At 40.5% G+C, this 20,392-nt stretch overlaps 1 protein-coding gene across 1 annotated transcript; it reads left to right on the top strand.

Annotated features, from left to right (window-relative positions):
* Positions 1-479: 479 nt before the first annotated feature.
* On the top strand, positions 480-19,240 carry NRSN1 (neurensin 1). Its single transcript, XM_060774900.2, has 3 exons — positions 480-675; positions 13,765-13,965; positions 16,338-19,240. Exons 2-3 carry the CDS (start codon positions 13,774-13,776, stop codon positions 16,734-16,736), a joined length of 591 nt encoding a protein of 196 aa, XP_060630883.2. The 5' UTR covers positions 480-675; positions 13,765-13,773; the 3' UTR covers positions 16,737-19,240.
* Positions 19,241-20,392: the final 1,152 nt, after the last annotated feature.

Below are 20,392 nucleotides of genomic sequence, written 5' to 3'. Positions count from 1 at the left end.
CCTTGGACAATATGTTGTTGTTGTTGAGCAAAGAACATCCACCATTTTGGAAGGCAGGTGTCCTTACCAAGCTCCAACAGATCCTATGGGCACATAGCAAAATGTGACTAGAGCATCCAGAGATTTTGACATCCACAGCGGTCTGGTAGCCAAACGCCAGCAGGTGCCAAACTCTTACTCTGTTGGGCACCTTGCAGAGGATGGTGTGCCCTTTGTTGCTGTGTGCAAGGACTGGTGCTGCCAATCCTTCCCTATCTATGCTTTGGCTGAAAATGACAGGCCAAAAACTAAGGACAGAGTGGTGGGGGGCTTCCCAGGGCTGTCTTCCTCCCCGTCCCTCAAGCCAGGCCTGGGCAAGGAGAGCAGATGGGCAGTGAAGCCTTGAAGGCTCCTCCCCCGACTCTTCCTTTGCAGAGCCCAGCGGCTCCGTGGCTCTCAGTGCGCAGGCACGGGTCGCGCGCCAGGCTCGAGGAGGGAGGGAGGGAGGGGAGGAGAGGGCTTTGGTAAATAATACGTGGCGTCTGAGGCTGGAGCCGCTCAGAGTGGAGATGGGCACCGAGCGAGAGATCTGCAGCTAACCCGGCTGCATTTGCTCACCCGGCCTGGAAGGAGGAGGAGGAGGAGAAGGAGGAGGAGGAGGAAAAAGAGGAAGAGGCGGCGGAGGATTGGGATCAGGTAATCAAGCAACCCTTCCTCAGTTGCAGCCCTCCCGAACTGGCTTTGCTTCGGGGCAAAAAAAGGGGGGAGAGGAGGAGATAGGAAGACGTTCACACCTGAGGGAGTAGAGGGCCTTGAGGAGTAATGTCAGCATTGGAAAACTGTTTGGAGCTCGTGCAAACTGTGTGTAGCAACTCACCATCTCTCCCAAAAGAGGGAGAAGGAGAGAGGTCTCCTGTGAATGGGGAGCTACTTACACTGGAAACAGATCTAGCTCCTAATGGGACGCCTCCTTCTTTCCCTCTCCTTGCATTTCCCTTTCCTTCTCCCAACTTTCAGGCTGTCCTTCTAGCCCTCCCAAAGGGCACACTAGTTGGATGAAGGCTGCTGGTGGTCAAGGCGTGGAATAGGTAGCCACGTTGGGCGGGGAGAAAGCGGGTAGTTCTTTTCAGAAGGGAAAACTGTGGAAAAGATTGGCCTGCTCTTGAAACCTTTCTCTTCCGAACACCAACAGAGGAAGAGAAATGAGTTTATGGGGCAGAGAGAGCGAGTCTTTGGACGCTGGCCCCGTTGGCTCGCTGCTCTGGCGTTCAGCACCTTGGAGAGCGACCTCCTGCAAGGAGAGCACAGCACAAGGCATCCCATTCCCTATTTCCTTCCTTCCTTCTCCAGGGTCATGTAGATCATGGGCAGAGGCGGCCCTAGGTAATTTTCAATGGTAAGCAAACAGTATTTTGGCACACCCCCCCCCCTCCAGCCAATCACTGATATATATTTTCTGTTCGTCGTGGGAGTTCTGTGTACCATATTTGGCTCAATTCCATCATTGGTGGAGTTCAGAATGCTCTTTGATTGTAGGTAAACTATACATTCCAGTAACTACAACTTGCCTATGTCAAGGTCTATTTCCCCCCAAGAGCGCCTCAAGAGCACCCCTGGGCAAAATCAACTATACTGCAAATGCTTATTTTGCGTAATGGGTGAGCCGCCCCTGATCATGGGTTATCACACCCCTTGTCTTCTAAACCTCATTCCCACCCACGCCATGGTTTCCCACCAGACAAGTTATTGTAGTTAACTATCTTTCAGTAGGCTTCAGTGTATAGTAACTCTCCCAATAACAGACATCTGAGAGTCCCGGCATCAGTTGCTTGCTCTGGTCTTGCAAACTCAATTGATTCTTGATGGAATCAATCCACTTGTAAAGGAGTCCTCTTTTTCTACTTCCTCCCACATCCCAATCATTATAGTCATTTATAATGCACCATTTTGTCTCATGATAAGTCCCAAGTATGATGGCCTCTATATGGCAGTGCTGGCTTCTAGTGAGGACTCTGCCTTTATTTGCTCCTGGGTCTGTTTATTTGTCTTTTCAGGATAGTCCACAGTATTTGCAGACTCTCCTTCAGCAGAAAAAGAAATTTAGACCGTGGCACTTTTTGGAAAAAGTATATTGCGGGTCCTTGGTATCTATTGGGGTTGTTCCAACAACTCTGTTGCTATCAAAATCCATGGATCTGTAGTACCATTATATGTAGTGGCATAATATAATAATATTCCTTATATAAAGTGGACAAAATCAAGGTTTACTTTGAAGCAGTGGTTCTCAACTTTTTTTTTTTTAACCAGGGACCACTTTGACCAGGGACCACTCTCCAACATTAATTCCAAAAGGGTATTAATCAGGTTTTGGTCAACTTTAGAATTGGTTTGGTTATTTGGGGTGCTGATTCAGAAAATTGCATTGGATAGACCACATTGGCTCTAGTTTCTGAAACAGAACATATGCCATCCAGTAGTTGCCATCTGCTCATCCACAGAAAACTATATTTAATAAGCCTTGGTTTATAATAAGGTTTCGTGAGACCAGTTGCTCTTGTTGCAGTGGTATAGTAATGGTGAGGCCACGGACCATATTTTAGTTCTTGCAGACCACTGGTGGTCCATGGACCACAAATTGGGAACCACTGCACTTGAATAAACAGTTCAGCAGATAATTTTGCTCCTTCAACTATAACTCAATAGTTCTTGCAGACCACTAGTGGTCCACAGCCCACAGGATGGGAACCACTTTGGAGGACTATTTTTAAAATTATTAATCTGTGGATAGTGGGATCCATAGATAAGCAGGGCCGGCTGTATTCAATTGTTTAAAATGTACTCAAGGCTTGTTTTTCAAAGCAGTAGCCTGGATATCATTTGAAGAAAATTAGAAAGGCTTCTGCTTATAATTTAATGGCCATTGTTTGATTATTCCTTCCAGGAAATATTCAGCAATTAAATTCTAGACACACTTTTCTAACAGAGCATAACAGAGTTGGAGAGGAACATATTTCCCCACCATCAACTCATGTTGGCTTGTTAGAGAGATGCGTTACCTAACAGAACTGTGCATGTTATACAATTGGATGGCATTGCATTTGTGTTATGGGCTTAGATTCTTCCACTTGACAGCTGAGCATGTGAGCTTTTAAGCTCTGTTATTGTTATTCACCTGAATGTACAGATACATGATATGCATCAATGTCAATGAACAATTAAGGCCTTGTTTGGACCAGTATCTGGAGATAGATAGATAAGATAAGATAAAGGTTTCCTCTTGACATTAAGTCTAGTCGAGTTTGACTCTGGAGGATGGTGCTCATCTCCTTTTCTAAGCTGAAGGGCTGGTGTTGTCCATAGATGCCTCCGAGGTCATGTGGCTGGCATGACTGCATGGAGCACTGTTACCTTCCCGATGAAACAGTATCTATTGATGTACTCACATTTGCATGTTTTCGAAATGCTAGGTTGGCAGAAGCTGAGGCTAACAATGGGAGCTCACCCCGTCCCACACATTTGAACTGCCGACCTTCCAGTCAGAAGTTCTGTAGCTTAGTGGTTTAATTCGCTGCACCACCGTGGTCTCACAGATACAGAGATATCCATCCTTAAGAGCTGCAAGGGAGTCTAAATGTACTTCTGCTACAAAAAATCATATTTTCTCAGCAGGAAAACATATAATGCCAGAAAAATGTGGCTACACCCCACTGGTACTTCCATGGTGATAGCAAACACTATTCAGAATGTGATGATGCCAATGGCAATTAGCGGAGCTTGAAAATATTAGTTCTTTTCCATACTTGTTTTGTAATTTTTGGAGCTGCAGTAAAGCAAAAAGTTATTCCAAATTAGTAATCAGGTTAGAAATGAGCAAAGGTTCCTTCAAAATGTGAGAGAGTGCTTCAGGATAGGCTTTGAGTACTATTCACATTATGACATTGGGCTTGTTTTACTTTGGAAGATAAGCTCTTTTTCTTGCTGTTACACTAAAATGCAGAGGAATGCTCAAGCCCACGAACACCAATCAGGATATTTGTCTCCTCTGGACAGGAGAAATGCATTTTTGGAAATCCTGCCCATGCTGTTTCCATGGTGAAAAAAACAACTTATTGTTGTTTGTTTTTAAAAAAAACTCTAAGCAATATATCTCTCTTCATTTATGCAACCCATATTGTGTTTTTGCATATAGGACCCCTTACTTCAGATGAGTTTATTCAAAACAAGAAGAGCTGTTTGGCAATGGAAGATGCTGCCTTGCAAGGTGGTGGCGCCTCGTTCTGTGGAGGGCTTTAAGCAGAGGCTGGATGGCCATCTGTTGGGGTGCTTTTATTGTGTATTCCTGCAGCGCAGGGGGTTAGACTAGATGGCCGTTGGGGTCTCTTCCAACTCTATGATTCTATTATTATAAATCAGTAGTGGACATGGCAACAATGGCATTTTGATAAGGAGGGGGGATTGTGGTATGCAAAGGGGTCAGTTAAGAAATTAACTGAGAGAACAGAATTGGTAGCATAAGGTTTTATAGACGAAGCGTGCACCTCCACTATAGAATTAATGCAGTTTGACACCACTCTAACTGCTTTGGCTCAATGCTATGGAATTATGGGATTTGTAGTTCTACAAAGATTTTAGCCTTCCTTGCCAAAGAGTGATGATGCCTCACCAAACTATAGCTCCCATGATTCCATAGTATTGAGCCATGGCTGTTAAAGTGGTGCCAACCTGCATTAATTCTATAGTGTAGGTATAAGTCTGCTTTCTCGGATGCATGGAGGGAATGTATATTTATATTTCAGATTAATATCACTACGTCTTTGAATCTGAACCCCTGGACTGTGGTACTATTGTTGTTATGCCCACAGTAGCCATGTGGTTTATCATTATGAGTTTCAAACTAACTATAATAAGTTATTATAGTATAAGGAATAAGTTATTATAGTATCCATATTATGTAAAACTAGAATACAATAAGAATTAATGGCTCTCTCAAGAAGTAAATCTAAACATTATTTTAGTACTTTTGGTATAATCCTTTTCTCAGAATAGTCTTCAATCATAATCAGAAAACATGCATATGAGACTTATTTAGAAAAGCTGCAGACATTGGTACTACAAAGCGTATTCATGAACAAGGCTGGTGTTAAGTTCAAAAGCCATAAACTTTTAAACATTGGACTGGTACAGCAGTGATCATTTGCCTATCCCAGCCTCTCCCAGTGGCTGGGATTGTAAAATATAACCATCTGTTTAGAAAACAGCTCCTGAACATCTTATCCAAAATTCATTAAACTTTACTTAACAGCTTTGTTTTGTTATGCTGAGGTGACAAACAAAAGATGCTTTGCATCTTCATTGTTCTAATTAGAATAAAAGGCTGCAAGCTACTGAAGTGTATCAGTTGAGTGTGTATTCTGGTTAGTTAGCTTCATTTAGATCACGTATTTCTCCAAGGAGCTCAGGTGAATGTGTGTATGATTCTCTTCTCTCATCTTCAGAGTAATACTACTAGAAGTAAGGATTGGTAGTCCAAAATCACTCAATGAAGTTCATAGCTGAGTAGTAATTAGAATACAGGTTGCTATAATTCTAGAGTGCATCTACACTGTAGAATTAATGCAGTTTGACACCATTTCAACTTTGGCTTAATGCTATGGAATCTTGGGAGTAGTTGTTTGGTGGGGCACCAACATTCTTTGGCAGAGAAATAAGACTCAAGACCTTGTAAAACTACAACTGCCATGATTCCATGGCATTGTGCCATATCAGTTAAAGTTCTGTGACACTGCATTAATTTTGCAATCTAGATGCACCCCTTGTTTGGCAATATAACCACACTAGACACATACTCATGTCTCCAAAATCCTAGATCGGAAAAAAACCATTATGCATGATATTAGAAAGCCGACCTATGAAAATTATTTAGTGTTTGATGTGTCCCTAAACTGATTGAGACCAGGACCTCTTCTATTTTTCTTATGTTTAGTTTAATGTTCATTGACTCAATTGCTGATGAAAATACCATTAAATGAATTAAAGTTTCATTCAGTCTTCTCTGTAGCACCATTCTGAACATTTAATACATCTATTCACAAATCTGATCACAGCTGCGAGGTGCCATTGGAGTATAATAATGCTCAAAAACCATGCAAAGCAACCTTTCCCATGGCAACAGAAGTTGCTATGGGATTACCTACTATGCAGCTGCATGTTTCAGAGATCTGACTGTACATTTTCTTTGTTTCTTCATGACTATACTCATTATACAAATCTAGTTGAACTACTGTGAAAAGTTCAGGAATAGTAATAATTTTCCATGCAAAAAAACCCTTAACATTGAAGTCCAATCTGATATTTCAATTGAAAAGAGCTTCAAAATCTGTACTGCATTCTTTAATAAACAAGATACAAGCAAGTAATAATATTTGTGTGTTACTTATTTTGTAAAAATAGTTGCTACTGATAGTAGGGTGAAAGGGTTTTAAGGTAACAACCTTAAATAGACTCAATGACAAAGAGTGACGTGTCCTATTTGTGAACTTTTGTTACAATTTATAAAATGTGGCTTTTTCAAAGCATTGGTTCCATGCTCTTTGTTTGTTTGTATTTGTGTGCTATCTCCTACCATAAACTTTTCTGCATGTCTTATAATTGATACACAAACCCAAAATGGAATATTGAGTCATCAAATCAGAAATGTAAATAAATAATTTAGCTCTCACATAGCAACCACCAAATCATAACCACAGATTGTAAATCCGAGAGACCAAAACTACATATGGTATTTGAAAAGGTCTGAGTATATAGGCAAGTCTTCACCTGACATTAAACGTTGTTGCATAACTGGAGTGCCCCTGATGGTTTTATAAACACCCTTATCCTGGTAGCATGATGCTTCATTTCCTCAGATGGTGGCACTTGGCTTTCTTAAAACCATTATGTGTTACCCTGACTTCAAGCAGAAGGGTATGGGGTTTGATAAACATCTGAGGTTAGCTTAGTGGCTCCCAACCTTTGGTCCTCCTGGTGTTTTGGACTTCAACTCCCCGAAATCCCAGTCAGTTTACAAGCTGTTAGGAATTGTGGGAGTTGAAGTCCAAAAGAGCTGGAGCACCAAAGGTTGGGAACCACTAGTTAGGCAGATAGGCAGAATGCAATTATGACAACTACCTTTTTATCTCACCCTTATCCTGTCTCATTCAGTAGTTTTTACTAAGACTCTAAATAGCAGCATCCTCCACTCCTAAGCTTCCTCCTCATCATCACCACAGCGTCTTTTCCATAAGACAGAAAACATATTGAGGAGGTGAAAAGATGGACTAGTATACAGTGTCTTCCAGTGTGATGGCACATCCAAGCCTATGGGAAAACTATAGTGTCTGGCTTTACTTGGGGTCTATCTGTATACCTTCTGTTAAGATTAAGACTCTTAGTAGACAGAGGCACTTTAGGCAAGGTGAAAAGATAACCAAAATATGTTTACTGCAAACAATATGAATAAAGGGTTAACTCCACCTGGGACTATCATGAATAAATATGAATAAATATTTATTATCATGAATAAATATGAATAAATATTTATTAAATATTTATTAAATATTTATAATAAATATGAATAAAGGGTTAACTCCACCTGGGACTATCATAAGGTAACTTAAAACAATACATTACAAAAGAAGCCTTTGCTGGCTGCTGTTCTCTCTCTGGAGTCTTTGAAAGTTTCCTGCCTCTGGTGCAAAGTGATGGTTATAAACTGTCTTAATCTTTCTTGTGAAGCATAAGCTGGTCATAAGCTTCTGTTGCCCTTTGGACTGCTGGTAAAAAAAATACTGCTGAATGCGGGTGCTAAGGATGCCTGTTTTTGGATTGCTAGGCCTAGGGTTACTAGACAATCCCAAGCCTAAGTCACAGTAGCTCTGCTGTAGAAAGAGGAGGAATCCAGCAAGACAGCTCTATACAGGCATATGGAATAGACCAACTAACACTGGCCTCTGGGGGGATTTTAAGCTCCACCCAAAACTGATACAAAGGAAGGTATCTACAGTATTCGGAAAACCTATGAACAGGGGAAACTAAAGCAGGGGAGAGGAAAAGGCAGAGCTAAGACTTCACATCCAGTTCCTTCTGGAACTGTTTTTAAGATAGGGTCAGCTCAACATTGACAGTCAAGTCATTACTAATTTTGCAGATAGGTTTTTTTTACAAAATAATGAGAACACAGCATGCTGAATTAAAGCCATCATCACCATTATCAAAATCACCCAACTGAATACCATGAAAGCAACAACAAAATAGTGGTCATTTAATATAAAGGTGTTTCAAAATGATGGACCCAATTTCAAAGTAATATATTTCACAAGCAGTTTAACAAGTTATCAAGTCTTACTAACCATTCTGAGGAAGATACAAATCTAAAAAAATAACTCCACAAATGGAGAATTTCTCATTAGGCCTTATATTGTGGGTTCATCATTTTGCAAATAGCTGAGGCTAGGAGCTGTTTGTGTGCTCGGAGAGAGATTTAGCAGTCATCATTTGAAATGTTAAGTCTCACCCTTTGAAGCTGTAAGAAAACAGTTCATGGTTGCAGAATTATAATGGTTTCAAATTGGGTTCATCTTTTTGAAACACCTTGCTTCTACCTAAGAGCACCTGAGGGCGTCTTGGTGGTTCAATTTCCCTGATATTCAGATGGCTCAGACTCCCAAGCCTAACCCTCAAGAGAAGGGCTTGAGCTCCTCCTGTTCTCCATTCTGAGTGGCAAGGTGTTTCCTAATTGCTAATGTGAAAATATCCCAGGAAGCCCTTGACATTGTGCAGGATTCCAGGTTTCTGTGAATGTTTATGTTATGCATACTGATGTGAGGTTGAGGAGCTATCTGGCACACATCTAATGGATGTGGTTTCCTTACCCCTTTCCTGTTGTTCTACCAGAGCATAAACAGGCCAAAACCCAGATTTCAGCAGAGACCACTTTTTTCTTCTTAGATTGAACTCCCTTTCAGGCACTTCCTCCATTTGAAGGGAACAGAATCTTGAAGAGGTGGCCATTTGGCCTTGAGCCCAATTTTCACTTTCTTCTCAGCCAATCCCTGGAGACATTGGAGCTCTAGTGTAAAGGGGACTAGTTTTTCTGGAGAATCTTCTTCGGGTGACCTTTTAGTTTTTGGCTCAAGAGATTTCTAAAAGATAGTCTATGAGTCTGGTTCAGGTTCTTGGTCTTGGTTCAGCATTTCTTGGGCTTGCATTAGTGGTGCTTCTGATTCATCCCAGTCTCTGTGTGTGAATCTTTTCCTCATCTAAACAGTTTACAAAGTCGTGATACTTTTAGATTGATCTAGGCCTTGAATATTTTCACAGAGTGTTTCTCACTTGTGAACATATTGGATTATAGTCCTGGAATTTTAAAGCTGAATATAAAATCACTGTATATCCACCAATGCCATAAGAGCAACCTGGATACAAAAATGAGCTGTTGCTTTCATGTTCTGGTTAGCCTGAGCACTACACAAAAGTGTTGGCATGCATCAATCCCAACATATTTCATCCAACAGACTGTATATCTTCTGCTTGCATACTGCTGTTCCTACAATCTGCCTTGTTCAGGAAAAAGAAAAAAATAGACACAGATCATGAGCAAAAGCCAGACACTCACATCCTTTTTGGCAGACATTGTTTGGCTTTTGAAACCTGCCTTCTGCTACTTGGGCCACTGACCACTTTCAACCCAGTTGACTTCTGTTGCAGAATGGACAGAATTGCCCCATATAACACAACTGAAGATGTCATCAATGTATAACTGATGCCTCCAAGAAATGCCCCTCATCCCTTATAAGGAAGAATGTATGGTGCTGTTTACTGATGGTAATGGTTCCTGAACTCCCTTCTGCCTCACTGGTGATCTCTTCAAGCATTCAATTAGAAATGCATGCAGTGCCAAACAGATGACTGATGCTGTTATCTCCAACAGCATTGGCTTCATCACCTCTTTGGGCAGAGGGGAAATTGAATTAAACAATCTACAATCTAGCAAGTCTTACAAATCCCAAGAAGAAAGGAAGGGAAACAAGCTAGATATTACATTGGAAGAAAGACAATGTGGCATTTGGAATTAATTCCTTGTTCCCTCAGTGGAAATAGCTTTGTCTTGCAAGCATGTTCCAGCTGGCCTTCAGATGGTAAAGATAATACCTTTTCTCTCAAGTGGAAGATTTGCAGTTGGCACATAGTTGCAGTACCATTCAGAGTCAGTCCAGCAGAGCAGCTCTGTTTTTTATCTCCTATCAGCTTGTAATAATTGCAATGATGAATTGTAATTATGAATTGAATTGACTGTGCTTCCATTTTTAAATTTACTGCTGCAGGTTTTAGTTTTGATTCACAATACAGTTCTACACAGTAGAAAAGGGAGAAGGCACGTGTTATCCCTGGCATTGAAAGGAAGATTATACTGTTGTCCATGCGGAGATCATTCCAGAGATATTTTCCAATCCCAAAAAGGGAGCCGCGGTTAAACCTTTCTGCCAGCTGAACTGCTGACCTGAAGGTCGGCAGTTCGAATCCGTGAAACAGGGTGAGCTCCCGTGTGTCAGCCCCAGCTTCCCACACGGGGACATGAGAGAAGCCTCCCACAGATGGTAACACATCTGGGCATCCCCTGGGTGATGTCTCTGTAGATGCTGATTCTATCACACCAGAAGTGACTTGCAGTATATTCTCAATTTGCTTCTGACATGATAAAAAAATCCTACAAAAATCCTACACATACACTCCTTTGAGACTCTCCCCAAAGCATCACACAGATAAGTGCTACAGTTGTTAAGAGGCTTTGAAAATGACAGAGGTCTCAGGGCAGCTTTCATCAAGAAATCAAGGAGTTCAGAAGTAAATAGCAATGAAACAATTCACACAGGGTAAAACAGAATAAAAATAAATGCAAGGTAAACACAGCCTAAGTTGAAACTGATCAAGCAGCATGGGAAATAAGGCATTTCTGCCAAAAGGCAGAAAGTGGTGCAAGCTACTTGGCTTCCTTAGTAGAAGCTGGAAAAGTTATTTTTTGGACTCGAGCTCCCAGCTAGCTTGTGGATTCTGAGCATTGTGTATTTGTGTGTTTGCATAATTTGTCCAAGCTCTCCTCTTCAGCTATCTATATTCTACCCCCTTTCAATTCACTGATTTCATAATTTTCCACCAACAGCTGCTTTAGCTGTTGACAGTGAAGAAAAGAGACCAAAAGGCTTCCACTGTAATAAAACACCCATAGCAGAAGCTGGAGGGAAAGATTTTGGGGACCATGGATAGCCTTATGTTTGGGGCATACACATAGGCAAATGTGTCTTGCATGTCTTGCATGTGCATGATTTTTTAACATGGTTCAGAAAGCAATTTCCTAACACTTTGTGCTCCATCTAAAACATTCCTTGTGCCAGGAAGCTGCCAAGACTCGGGGGGGGGGGGGGGCAAACTCAATGGCAGATTCCACTTTTGACCCTTTCAGGTGGGGAAGGGAGGAAGGAGGAAGGAATTCAGATGATGAAGCAATTGTTTGAGCTCTCAGAGGAAGGAAAATGTAGGTATGTGTACTCTCATTTCTTCCTTCTCCTCCAAGCTGAGATCAGCTGCTTCATCATTACCACCAATAAGTGGGCCAGTAGGAACCCTTCTTGGCATGTAACAATTTCTGGGGCAGAGTGGAAAGTATAGACCTGTGAAGCTCTTAGCGCATAGTAGAGAATTTGGCCAATGCCTTAAATCAAAAAACAGCTTCCTAAGATCTACAGAGATGCTTACAGAAATGCTTAAGCAAGCAAGAGCCCAAAAGTAGCAGGTTAAAACCTGGAACCTCAATCAGTGGCTGATACTAAATGAGACGCCCTCCTAAGCATACAGAAGCCTGGGTGACTTGGAAGGCACCACAAGATGCAGAGCTAACCTTAAGAAATTGGGCCACAAAGTGGAGTCCACAACATGTGAGTGTGGAGAAGAGGAAACCACAGACCACCTATTTCAATGCAGTCTGAGCCCTGCGCAATAGAGGATCTTCTTATAGCAACACCTGAGGTCAAAGGACATTTAGGATAATGGCAAGTTTTTAACTTTGTTTGATTTTTTAAAAATACATTATAACTGTACCCTCAATTTGCTCCTGGTATTATAAATAAATAACACAAACTACATCCTAACCAGTATGTCCAGTGCAATGCTGACTGCTGGATCATGGGAGTTGTAATTGTGGAGGAATGAAAATCATGCATCGTTCACATCTTTACCAATCCACACACTGTCTTGCTAGAGAAAATATAGGCCACACAGATTATCAGCAAAGAATAAGGTATTTGCTCTTTGTTATGTAGAGCAACATATATACAGTCATGTGAATAGTTGCATTGACTCACACTCCTTTGAAAGAGATTCAAAATGGTCTTTGGTCTTTGGTGTCCATGTGGAGGATCCTCCTCCAGCAGCTAGGAGGCAAAAATATACTGTCTTGGCAAGCTTCCTGCACAGAAAATCTAAATATGTAACTGTTACCAAAGCTCCCAGGCTCAGCTAGCTTCTCAGGCGTGGCCCAACCAATCAGCTTTGTGCTTTGCATTTTTTAGTTAACACTCTCACCAAGTGATTTTTACATGCTTCAATAGTAGTTTGGAAAACATAACTCTTTAAAGCTTTAAACCATTCTGGTGATGCCTCATAAGCTGTCACCAGTCACCTGAAAATGGAAGAATAGCTAAACATGCACTCTGTTATATTTTAATAGTGCCTCTATAAAGCAGTTTCTGTAAAGTGTTATACACTGTGAGGGGCTGGTTCTGAATCCAGACTGTTGGTCTTTCTGCATTGTATGTGAAAAGGGGAAAACATAAGAGGATCAAGCAGCAGAGAAACATATTTTCACAAAGCATTGACATTCCTAAGCCAATAGGAAAAATACTACTCACAGCAGGTAGAAGAAACAAATAATGCATCTTAACCCCAAACCTTGGGTGAATGTAATCTGAAAGATTTGGTGGCTGTTGTCATAGTGATGAAAATAGCATTTGTTAATGTCATGTCCTACAGATTTCTCTATAATTTAAAGTGGAAAGTTGATGCAGTAAGATAGGCAGGGCTGGGGTTTTTTTGACAGTTGTTTTAGCTGCTTAATGGGAAAGTGACTTAAAAACTAAACTCACTATTACAAAAAATAAATTTAGAAATAGAAATTATAGAGCAGAAACCTTGCTTTGCATTAGAATAAATCAATGAGGTCTATAAACAGAAATAAGAGTCTATTCTTAGATTGCAAGGTACATTCATTTTTTGCTGATGCCACCCTTACTCATGCATTCCTATTCATATACTCTTGCCAAAATACTTAAGAGGGGAAGCAGTCAAGTCATGTAGCAGAAACAACCATTTACAATAGCTCTGAGGCATAATAAAATTTAACTAGCATTGCAGTGCTTCTAAATGCTACCCGATGTAATATATGTAAACTCATTAACTGATTGATTGACAGAATTTGTAATAATCAGACCTTGGCAAAACTCCCTTTTCGGCTACAATTCCCAGAATCCCCCACACAGCCAGGTCTTGATAAATGTAGAAAACTATGACTATATAAGACTATCTTAGACAAGTCCAAGACAAGCCATGTCCCGTCACTTGGAAAGGTTAATGTTTGGGGCTGTGGCTCTGCAGGCAACACATCCATAAAGGCAAATCTCTGACAAATTACCTCTGCTTTTGAAAATGATACTAGAGTCTATGAAAATGGTACTATTATCACCTCTCTCATTGCAGGGGAGAAAGATGAGTGCTTATGCGGATATCTCTGCATCCAAGCAGGGGCCACAGGGGACCCCAGAAAGTGGCTACCAGCGCTATGGTGTTCGGTCTTACCTGCATCAGTTTTATGAGGACTGCACAGCATCCATCTGGGAGTATGAGGATGATTTTCAGATTCAGAGGTCACCTAACAGGTGGAGCTCGGCATTCTGGAAGGTACAGCTACTTTGTCATTGTCCTGCATTATCAACTACATATCAGTTTGGGCGTTCCAGTTGCTTGAATCTCCTCTTTGCATTGATAACCTTAAATAAGCAGCGGAGGGGGAAGTTTTGGATACTGAGTGAACTCCTTCAGTGATGTTCAGAAGCTTTGCAGATCTGCACAGCATTTTCTGTAACTGAAAGAGAGTATTCTGCAGACAATTGCTTTCTTTTTTATTTATTTTTACTATAAAGGTATAGGTAAAGGTTTCCCCTGACATTAAGTCTAGTTGTGTCCAATTCTGGGGGGTAATGTCCTCTCCATTTCCAAGCCGAAGAACCGGTGTCGTCTATAGACACTCCAAAATCATGTGGCCAGCATGACTACATGGAAAACAGTTACTTTCCTGCAGAAGTGGTACCTATTGATCTACTCATATTTGCATGTTTTCAAAATGCTAGGTTGGCAGTAGCTGAGGTGAACAATGGGAGCTCACCCCGTTCCCCGGATTTGAACTGTCAACCTTTTGGTCAGCAACCACTATAACTTCCAAAATTTTCCCCCACCAAGCCTGAGCACCTTTTAATATTGGGAATTATAGTCCAAACACCTTCAAGCAACAGTACTTTGAAAGTTAGAAAGTTACAAAGAAAAAGACCAATTTTTCCAAGCAAATGTAATTATAAATTATCAAATAATTATCTAATTATAATTCAGATTTTTCAGAATGAATTAACCCAAAGGGCCCTTCTACATCTTACCTCATCTTGACTGGAAAATAACCTAAAAGGAGAACCATATTTTAAAAACTAAAAAGTGAAGATTTAGATTTCCTCTCTATTCATGTGCATCAACCTTCCCTAACCTGGGGGACTCCAGAGCTGTCAAGACAGCAAATCCTATCAATCGAAGTTATCATGGCCATTTCGCCTCATAACTAGAGTTGATAGGAGCTGTAGTCCAGCACATCTAGAAGGCTCCAAGCCAAAAGGCAATTGATAAACAATAATAGGCTACTGTTAAAGAGTATTGCATAATTTATCAGATTATCATGTGATATGGCTATGGACTGAATTCTAGCTTGATTTATTTGGAAGTTTGCACACAACAAGCAACTTAGTTTGACTTCCTTGGTAATATTTTAGTTACAAAAACAGCAGACAAGTCCACTTGCATTGAGTATGCCTGTAGTACAGGGATAAGGATTCTTTGGCCTGTAGTGTTTCCAACCCCTTGACATCCCTATCAGACCCCCTAAAAGCCTTTCACCATCTATTGAAAAATGTATCACAGCCAATCAGTGGCCTGGGAGACCGACCATGCCTAATGCACTTTGACTATTATGGAATACTGACAGAGATAGTCAAGCTAGAGTTGACTCCACAGCCTCCCATTAATATGCTGGTAAGACCAGATTCTTTGTATGCCTTTGTATCCAAAAAGAGATGAAATAGTGGGCTGCTGTGAGTTTTCCGGGCTGTATGGCCATGTTCCAGTATGGCCACATTCTAGAAACATTCTATGGATGCCTGCCATAGATGTGGGTGAAATGTCAGGAGAGAATGCTACTGGAACATGGCCATAGAGCCCAGAAAATTCACAGAAATCCAGTGATTCTGGCTATGGAAGCCTTCGACAACACAAAGATGAAATACCTTTGTCCCTCCAGGTGATTCAGACTACATTTCTTATCATTTGTGATGCTAGCTATTGTGCCTGAAATTTTAAGCCCAAAACATTTGACAAGCAAAGGTTAACCACGGCTGTTTTATATGCTGTTTTTGTGGTACACGCACAAAACCAAAATGGCAATCAGTGGTCTTAAATTACACTGAGTTGTTCAGAGCTTGGAAAAATTCCTGGTTTTTATACTACAATGGACCATGCTAGCTGGGAAATGTCATAAGTTGTAGGTCTGAAAAAGTATATTTTATGGCTGCTGGATTTGTTACAATTTCATCTTGAACATATTAAAGAGCAGAAAAAGAATTTTATTCTTTTTTCTTATTATGCCTTCTTCTCCTTGAAACATGAAGATATACGACCTAGCCCCACTGCTAGTTCCAACTGGATTAAGCCCATTGAATTAATGGGAATTTGGTAGATCAAAAAGCGTCTATGCACACTTTCGATATCTGCACACATTTCTGCAGACTCTTCCTTGCCACTGTGTTCCTCCACTGCTTATTGATTTGGTTAATGTTGCAGATATCATCTGTCTCCTCAAATTCTACATGACAGAAGCCTCAGGGGACCTCAAGCATGGCATGTTCCACAGGAGCAATGACAGATGTCCATGACATGTCAGATATATTTAGCAGCTCAAACACAAAAGCCATCACATTCAGCTTTGCTGATTTTTCTAAACTGTTTTTGTTTTCTAGGTCGGACTCATCTCAGGAACAGTGTTTATGTTCACCGGGGTCATAGTTCTTGTAGCTGGTTTCCTAGTGTCCCCTAAAATCGAAGCCCTTGGAGTAGAAGATTTTGTGGTGGTGGATACACGTGCTGTTCAGTTTAACAGAGCCCTCGAGGTATGCAAGTTGGCAGGAGCGGTATTATTTTGCATTGGAGGAACCATGACGGCAGCCTGCTTGCTCATGTCCGCATTCGCAAAAAGCTACTCCAAAGAAGAAAAGTATCTGCAGCAAAAATTTAAAGAGAGAATAGCTGACATAAAAGCCCATGCACACCCAGTCACAAAAGCCCCAGCACCAGGAGAATCCAAAATACCTGTTACACTGTCCAAAATACAAAATGTCCAGCCGTTATCGGAAACCTGATGTTTTCTGCCATCTTGTGAATTTTGTCACGTTTGGCTTTAACTAGCAAACAAGTCTGTGTTTGCAGTGCAGTATCAGTAGAGAAAGAAGCCGATTGGAGATGAAATCTGATGAGAGCATAGAAAAGACAAGAAGGTGAAGGTTCAGACATTAGTGGTTTGCATAGAGCATTCCAGTATCAGGTGTGTGTGTGTGCGTGTGTATGTTTAAAAGTCCATTGATCTTTTTTGAACCACAAGACTTTGCAAAACACAGTGCAAATCTCCCCACACCCCGCTTTAGTGTCAAACATTAACCAAATTCACTAGTTACAGTAATCAGAATTCTATTTCCAATTATTGTGAATGAGTCAGATTGGTTTTGTATGCTGCTTGATCACTCCTGTTTGGCTTGTCCTTTGATTGGTAAAGAAATATACAAACAGTACTTCTCTGGGAGGTATGATGCAAAACGTATATCTTCCCCTGAAAAAGCAGAGTCATAAACCATACCTAGTTCTTTGCTTACACATTTGGCTTATTAGGAGAGAGGCAAACCAGGATCTTTGATTCATATGCCGTTATAAATGAACCACAAATTGAAGCCATGTGGCTTGTTTTTCCAGTCATATTTGCAGTGAGAATCATTGGTTACCAGCATGCAGCTTATAAATGAAAGTTGGAGTATTGATGGAGCTCTGGATTAGAATTATATGTAAACCAGGGCACTTTATTATTTCCAGATCAGTGACATATTTATATGATTTTACTGTACACAATATGATTCATGCTCTGATACCAATCCATAATTGTATTGGTAGCCAAACTCTACAAAGGGATGCAAGTAGCAATTTACATCTTTGAAACTTCCACTTCACCTGTTGGTCCTGCCAGTAAGGAAGGCTCCATTGTGAACTAAAAAAGCCAGTTCATCAACAAAAGCAAGTGTGGTGGAAAATAAAATAGGCCACAAGCTGAACAAGATTTTCCTTCATAAAACGTTATTCGATTACAACCAGTGCTTTCTTGTTGCTGTCTGGTTTAGTTAAATATAAATGATAGATCATCAATTTAGTCATGTTATGAGTTTTCTCCAGCTGTTCTTGTCATCACAAAAAGAAGGAAAGCGAGGGAACACATACAAAACTTCCTTTGGATTTTAAGTAACAAAATTCCATACATTCCTATCGCACCCTGAGCAGATTATTCCCATAATAACCACTAAATGGTCTTCTCTGTATTAGGATGTAATGAAAAATGACCTGTTGTGAGCTCTACGCTTAATCCCTTGGCCCACACAACCTTATTTTCCATTTTACTTCTGAGGTTGTTGTTTTGTTTTTTTAAAATAGTGGGCAGTGCTATTTTAAAAGTGCCACTTTATTATGGTGGTGATTTTTTTTGGGAAGGAAATTAAAACCGGATCAACTCTGCTGCAGTTCCAATCACAAATTCTTATTAGGAAAAATGCAATGGATTTTGTTTTGTCACAAAGGGGCATGTTTGCATTAGTAAAGATAAGGACCCTGTCCTGTGCCACGTGTGTACTGTGATGTGTATACAGACCTGATTGAAGTGTACATAGCACTCCTAGGCTCAGATAAGCAGCTGTTCAGTACAAAGCCATTATGGGAGCAAATGTACACAGAAAGAAATGCACATACAGATCTCCTCCTTCATTGAAGAGGTGAAACCCTCATCATCTACCACAAATTTCTGGATTGGGAATCATTTATATCAGAATGTGGTCAAATAGTGTGGCCAATCCACAAGGCAGCAAACATTATCTCCCTCCTGTTGTGTTGAGTGCAAACTACTTTTGCACTTTGAGCTCAGTTTACAGCAATTTAAGTAAGCCAAAGATGATGGGGAAAGTGGGAACGAGAGAGAGAAGCTTGGACATTTAAAACCTATTTAAGAAAGTGGGATGGCAGAAGATTAAATGGATGTTCCTTGCTGAATCGGGTCAGTTGAAGAGCATAAGACTGAACATAAGGTACATACTATTCTGCCCTCCAAGACAGAGGAAGTCTAGGGCATTGCCACCAGCATCTGCTACCTGAGGTAGTTTCCTCGGTCTGCCTGATGATAGAGCTGGCCCTGCATATTCCTACAAGGCATCTCTCTCCTAATTCTTGCCCCATTGACTGTAATAGGTCTATTACAGGAAAAGTCACTGTTAGACCATATCTATTTTTAAACATAAAATATTCTTCCTTAAACCCAGCTGCCTGACCTTAAAAGAAATTATCAGATGTTACACTTCTATTTTTCTAGATAATAGAGAAAGCTTATCCTTAACCAGAGTATAGCTATGTAAATGCTTATCTACAAATTTGTTCTTTCAATAAAAGTATAAGTTGTCTTTGTCTCAAAAAGACACAATTAACCTTAAACCTTTAGCCTATGACTCTAAAACAAAATTGTAAAAAAAAATGAAATGTGAACTTTGTACTCTTTGACAACGTGCGCCCAATGTCTGTCTCTCTTTTTTTTAGTGGATTCAATAAAATTATTAAGATCTGGTGTGGTTGTCTCTCTGAAATAATGCTACTGAGTGCTCACAATGAACTAGATTACTGAATGGTAACAGCTTTAGGAAATACTGGCCAAGAACATTGTAGGACAGGTAGCAGGAAGTGGAAGGTCTCATGTTAGTTGCTGTTTATGATTATACACATATAGACCAAGACCATACATCATCGCAAGTTGTAAATACATAAGACCCCCTTATTCATGGGTTCTTGTTTCACAGTTTCACTTGCCCATAATCTCTGCTCCTGGAAATGTTTGTGTGCATCTCTCTAATCTTTCAGGGCAGTGGAAGGAGAAGCTTCGGTTGAGCTCAAGGTCAAGTTCTGATGCTGATATCTAATTACTTCTAGCTTATTTTAAACTTTCAATTTTTAACTGAAGATTGTTGACCTGAAATTCCTCGCTCTTATTGAACACTATTCATGTGTAGTTAATGCAGTCTTAAAGGCTTTAACTGTGAACTGTTTGGAAAACGCCTAAGCCACCCAGCAGCTGTCTGTTTTCGTTTGCATACTAAGACTGTAGGACAAATCTGGATAACAGAGTGAAGCAGCTGAGAGTGTTCAGTAGTGGAGTCCAAGGGGAGTTTGAGAAGAAGATTACACTGTTCTGATTCTCTGTGTATTTTAACTGTTTTCTCCTCGGTCTAATCTTTCAGTGTGACTCTATGGTTTGCTTGAGCCAGAAATTAACTTCCCATGTCAAACATATGTACAAGCACCTAAAGAAGTGATAAAAGGAAAGTTGGGGGCAAAGCAGAAGCAAATGAGTGGAAATTAAGTGGCACACACACTGCTGTCATGGGAAGCATTGTTGCCAAGCCTCCTTTAACTTTGTACAGGATCCTATATTTTGGATCGCAGTTCACTACTTGAAGTTATTGGGTGAACTGTAAATAGTCAACCATGACCACCAAAATAGGGTGCAGCACTATCTTCTGTTTTAGGTATCTATGGAGCAAGGGGGGTGTTTTGAATGTATCCCCATAGATAAGGGGATAGACTACTAGTAAATGTATTCACTGACAGAGTTTCTCATTTACTAGTATAGCACAATCCCTATACTGAATATCATCTTGGTACTGCATACGAGAAATGGTGGATACAATATAGATATCATGTCATTGCACAGGTGTTTTGGACT

This window comes from Anolis sagrei, chromosome 4 (assembly GCF_037176765.1).
Source record: "Anolis sagrei isolate rAnoSag1 chromosome 4, rAnoSag1.mat, whole genome shotgun sequence".
In the NCBI taxonomy this organism is placed as follows: Eukaryota; Metazoa; Chordata; class Lepidosauria; order Squamata; family Dactyloidae; genus Anolis; species Anolis sagrei.
The sequence above is the reverse complement of the archived record's forward strand: the minus strand, read 5'-3'. Positions and strand labels throughout refer to the sequence as shown.

What these genes read in the sequence shown, in the direction of transcription:
- NRSN1 (XM_060774900.2), top strand. Translation starts at nt 13,774, where the DNA reads ATGAGTGCTTATGCGGATATCTCTGCATCCAAGCAGGGGCCACAGGGG. An exon ending in GGAGCTCGGCATTCTGGAAG is followed by an intron (nt 13,966 to 16,337) that starts GTACAGCTACTT and finishes TTTGTTTTCTAG; the next exon opens with GTCGGACTCATCTCAGGAAC.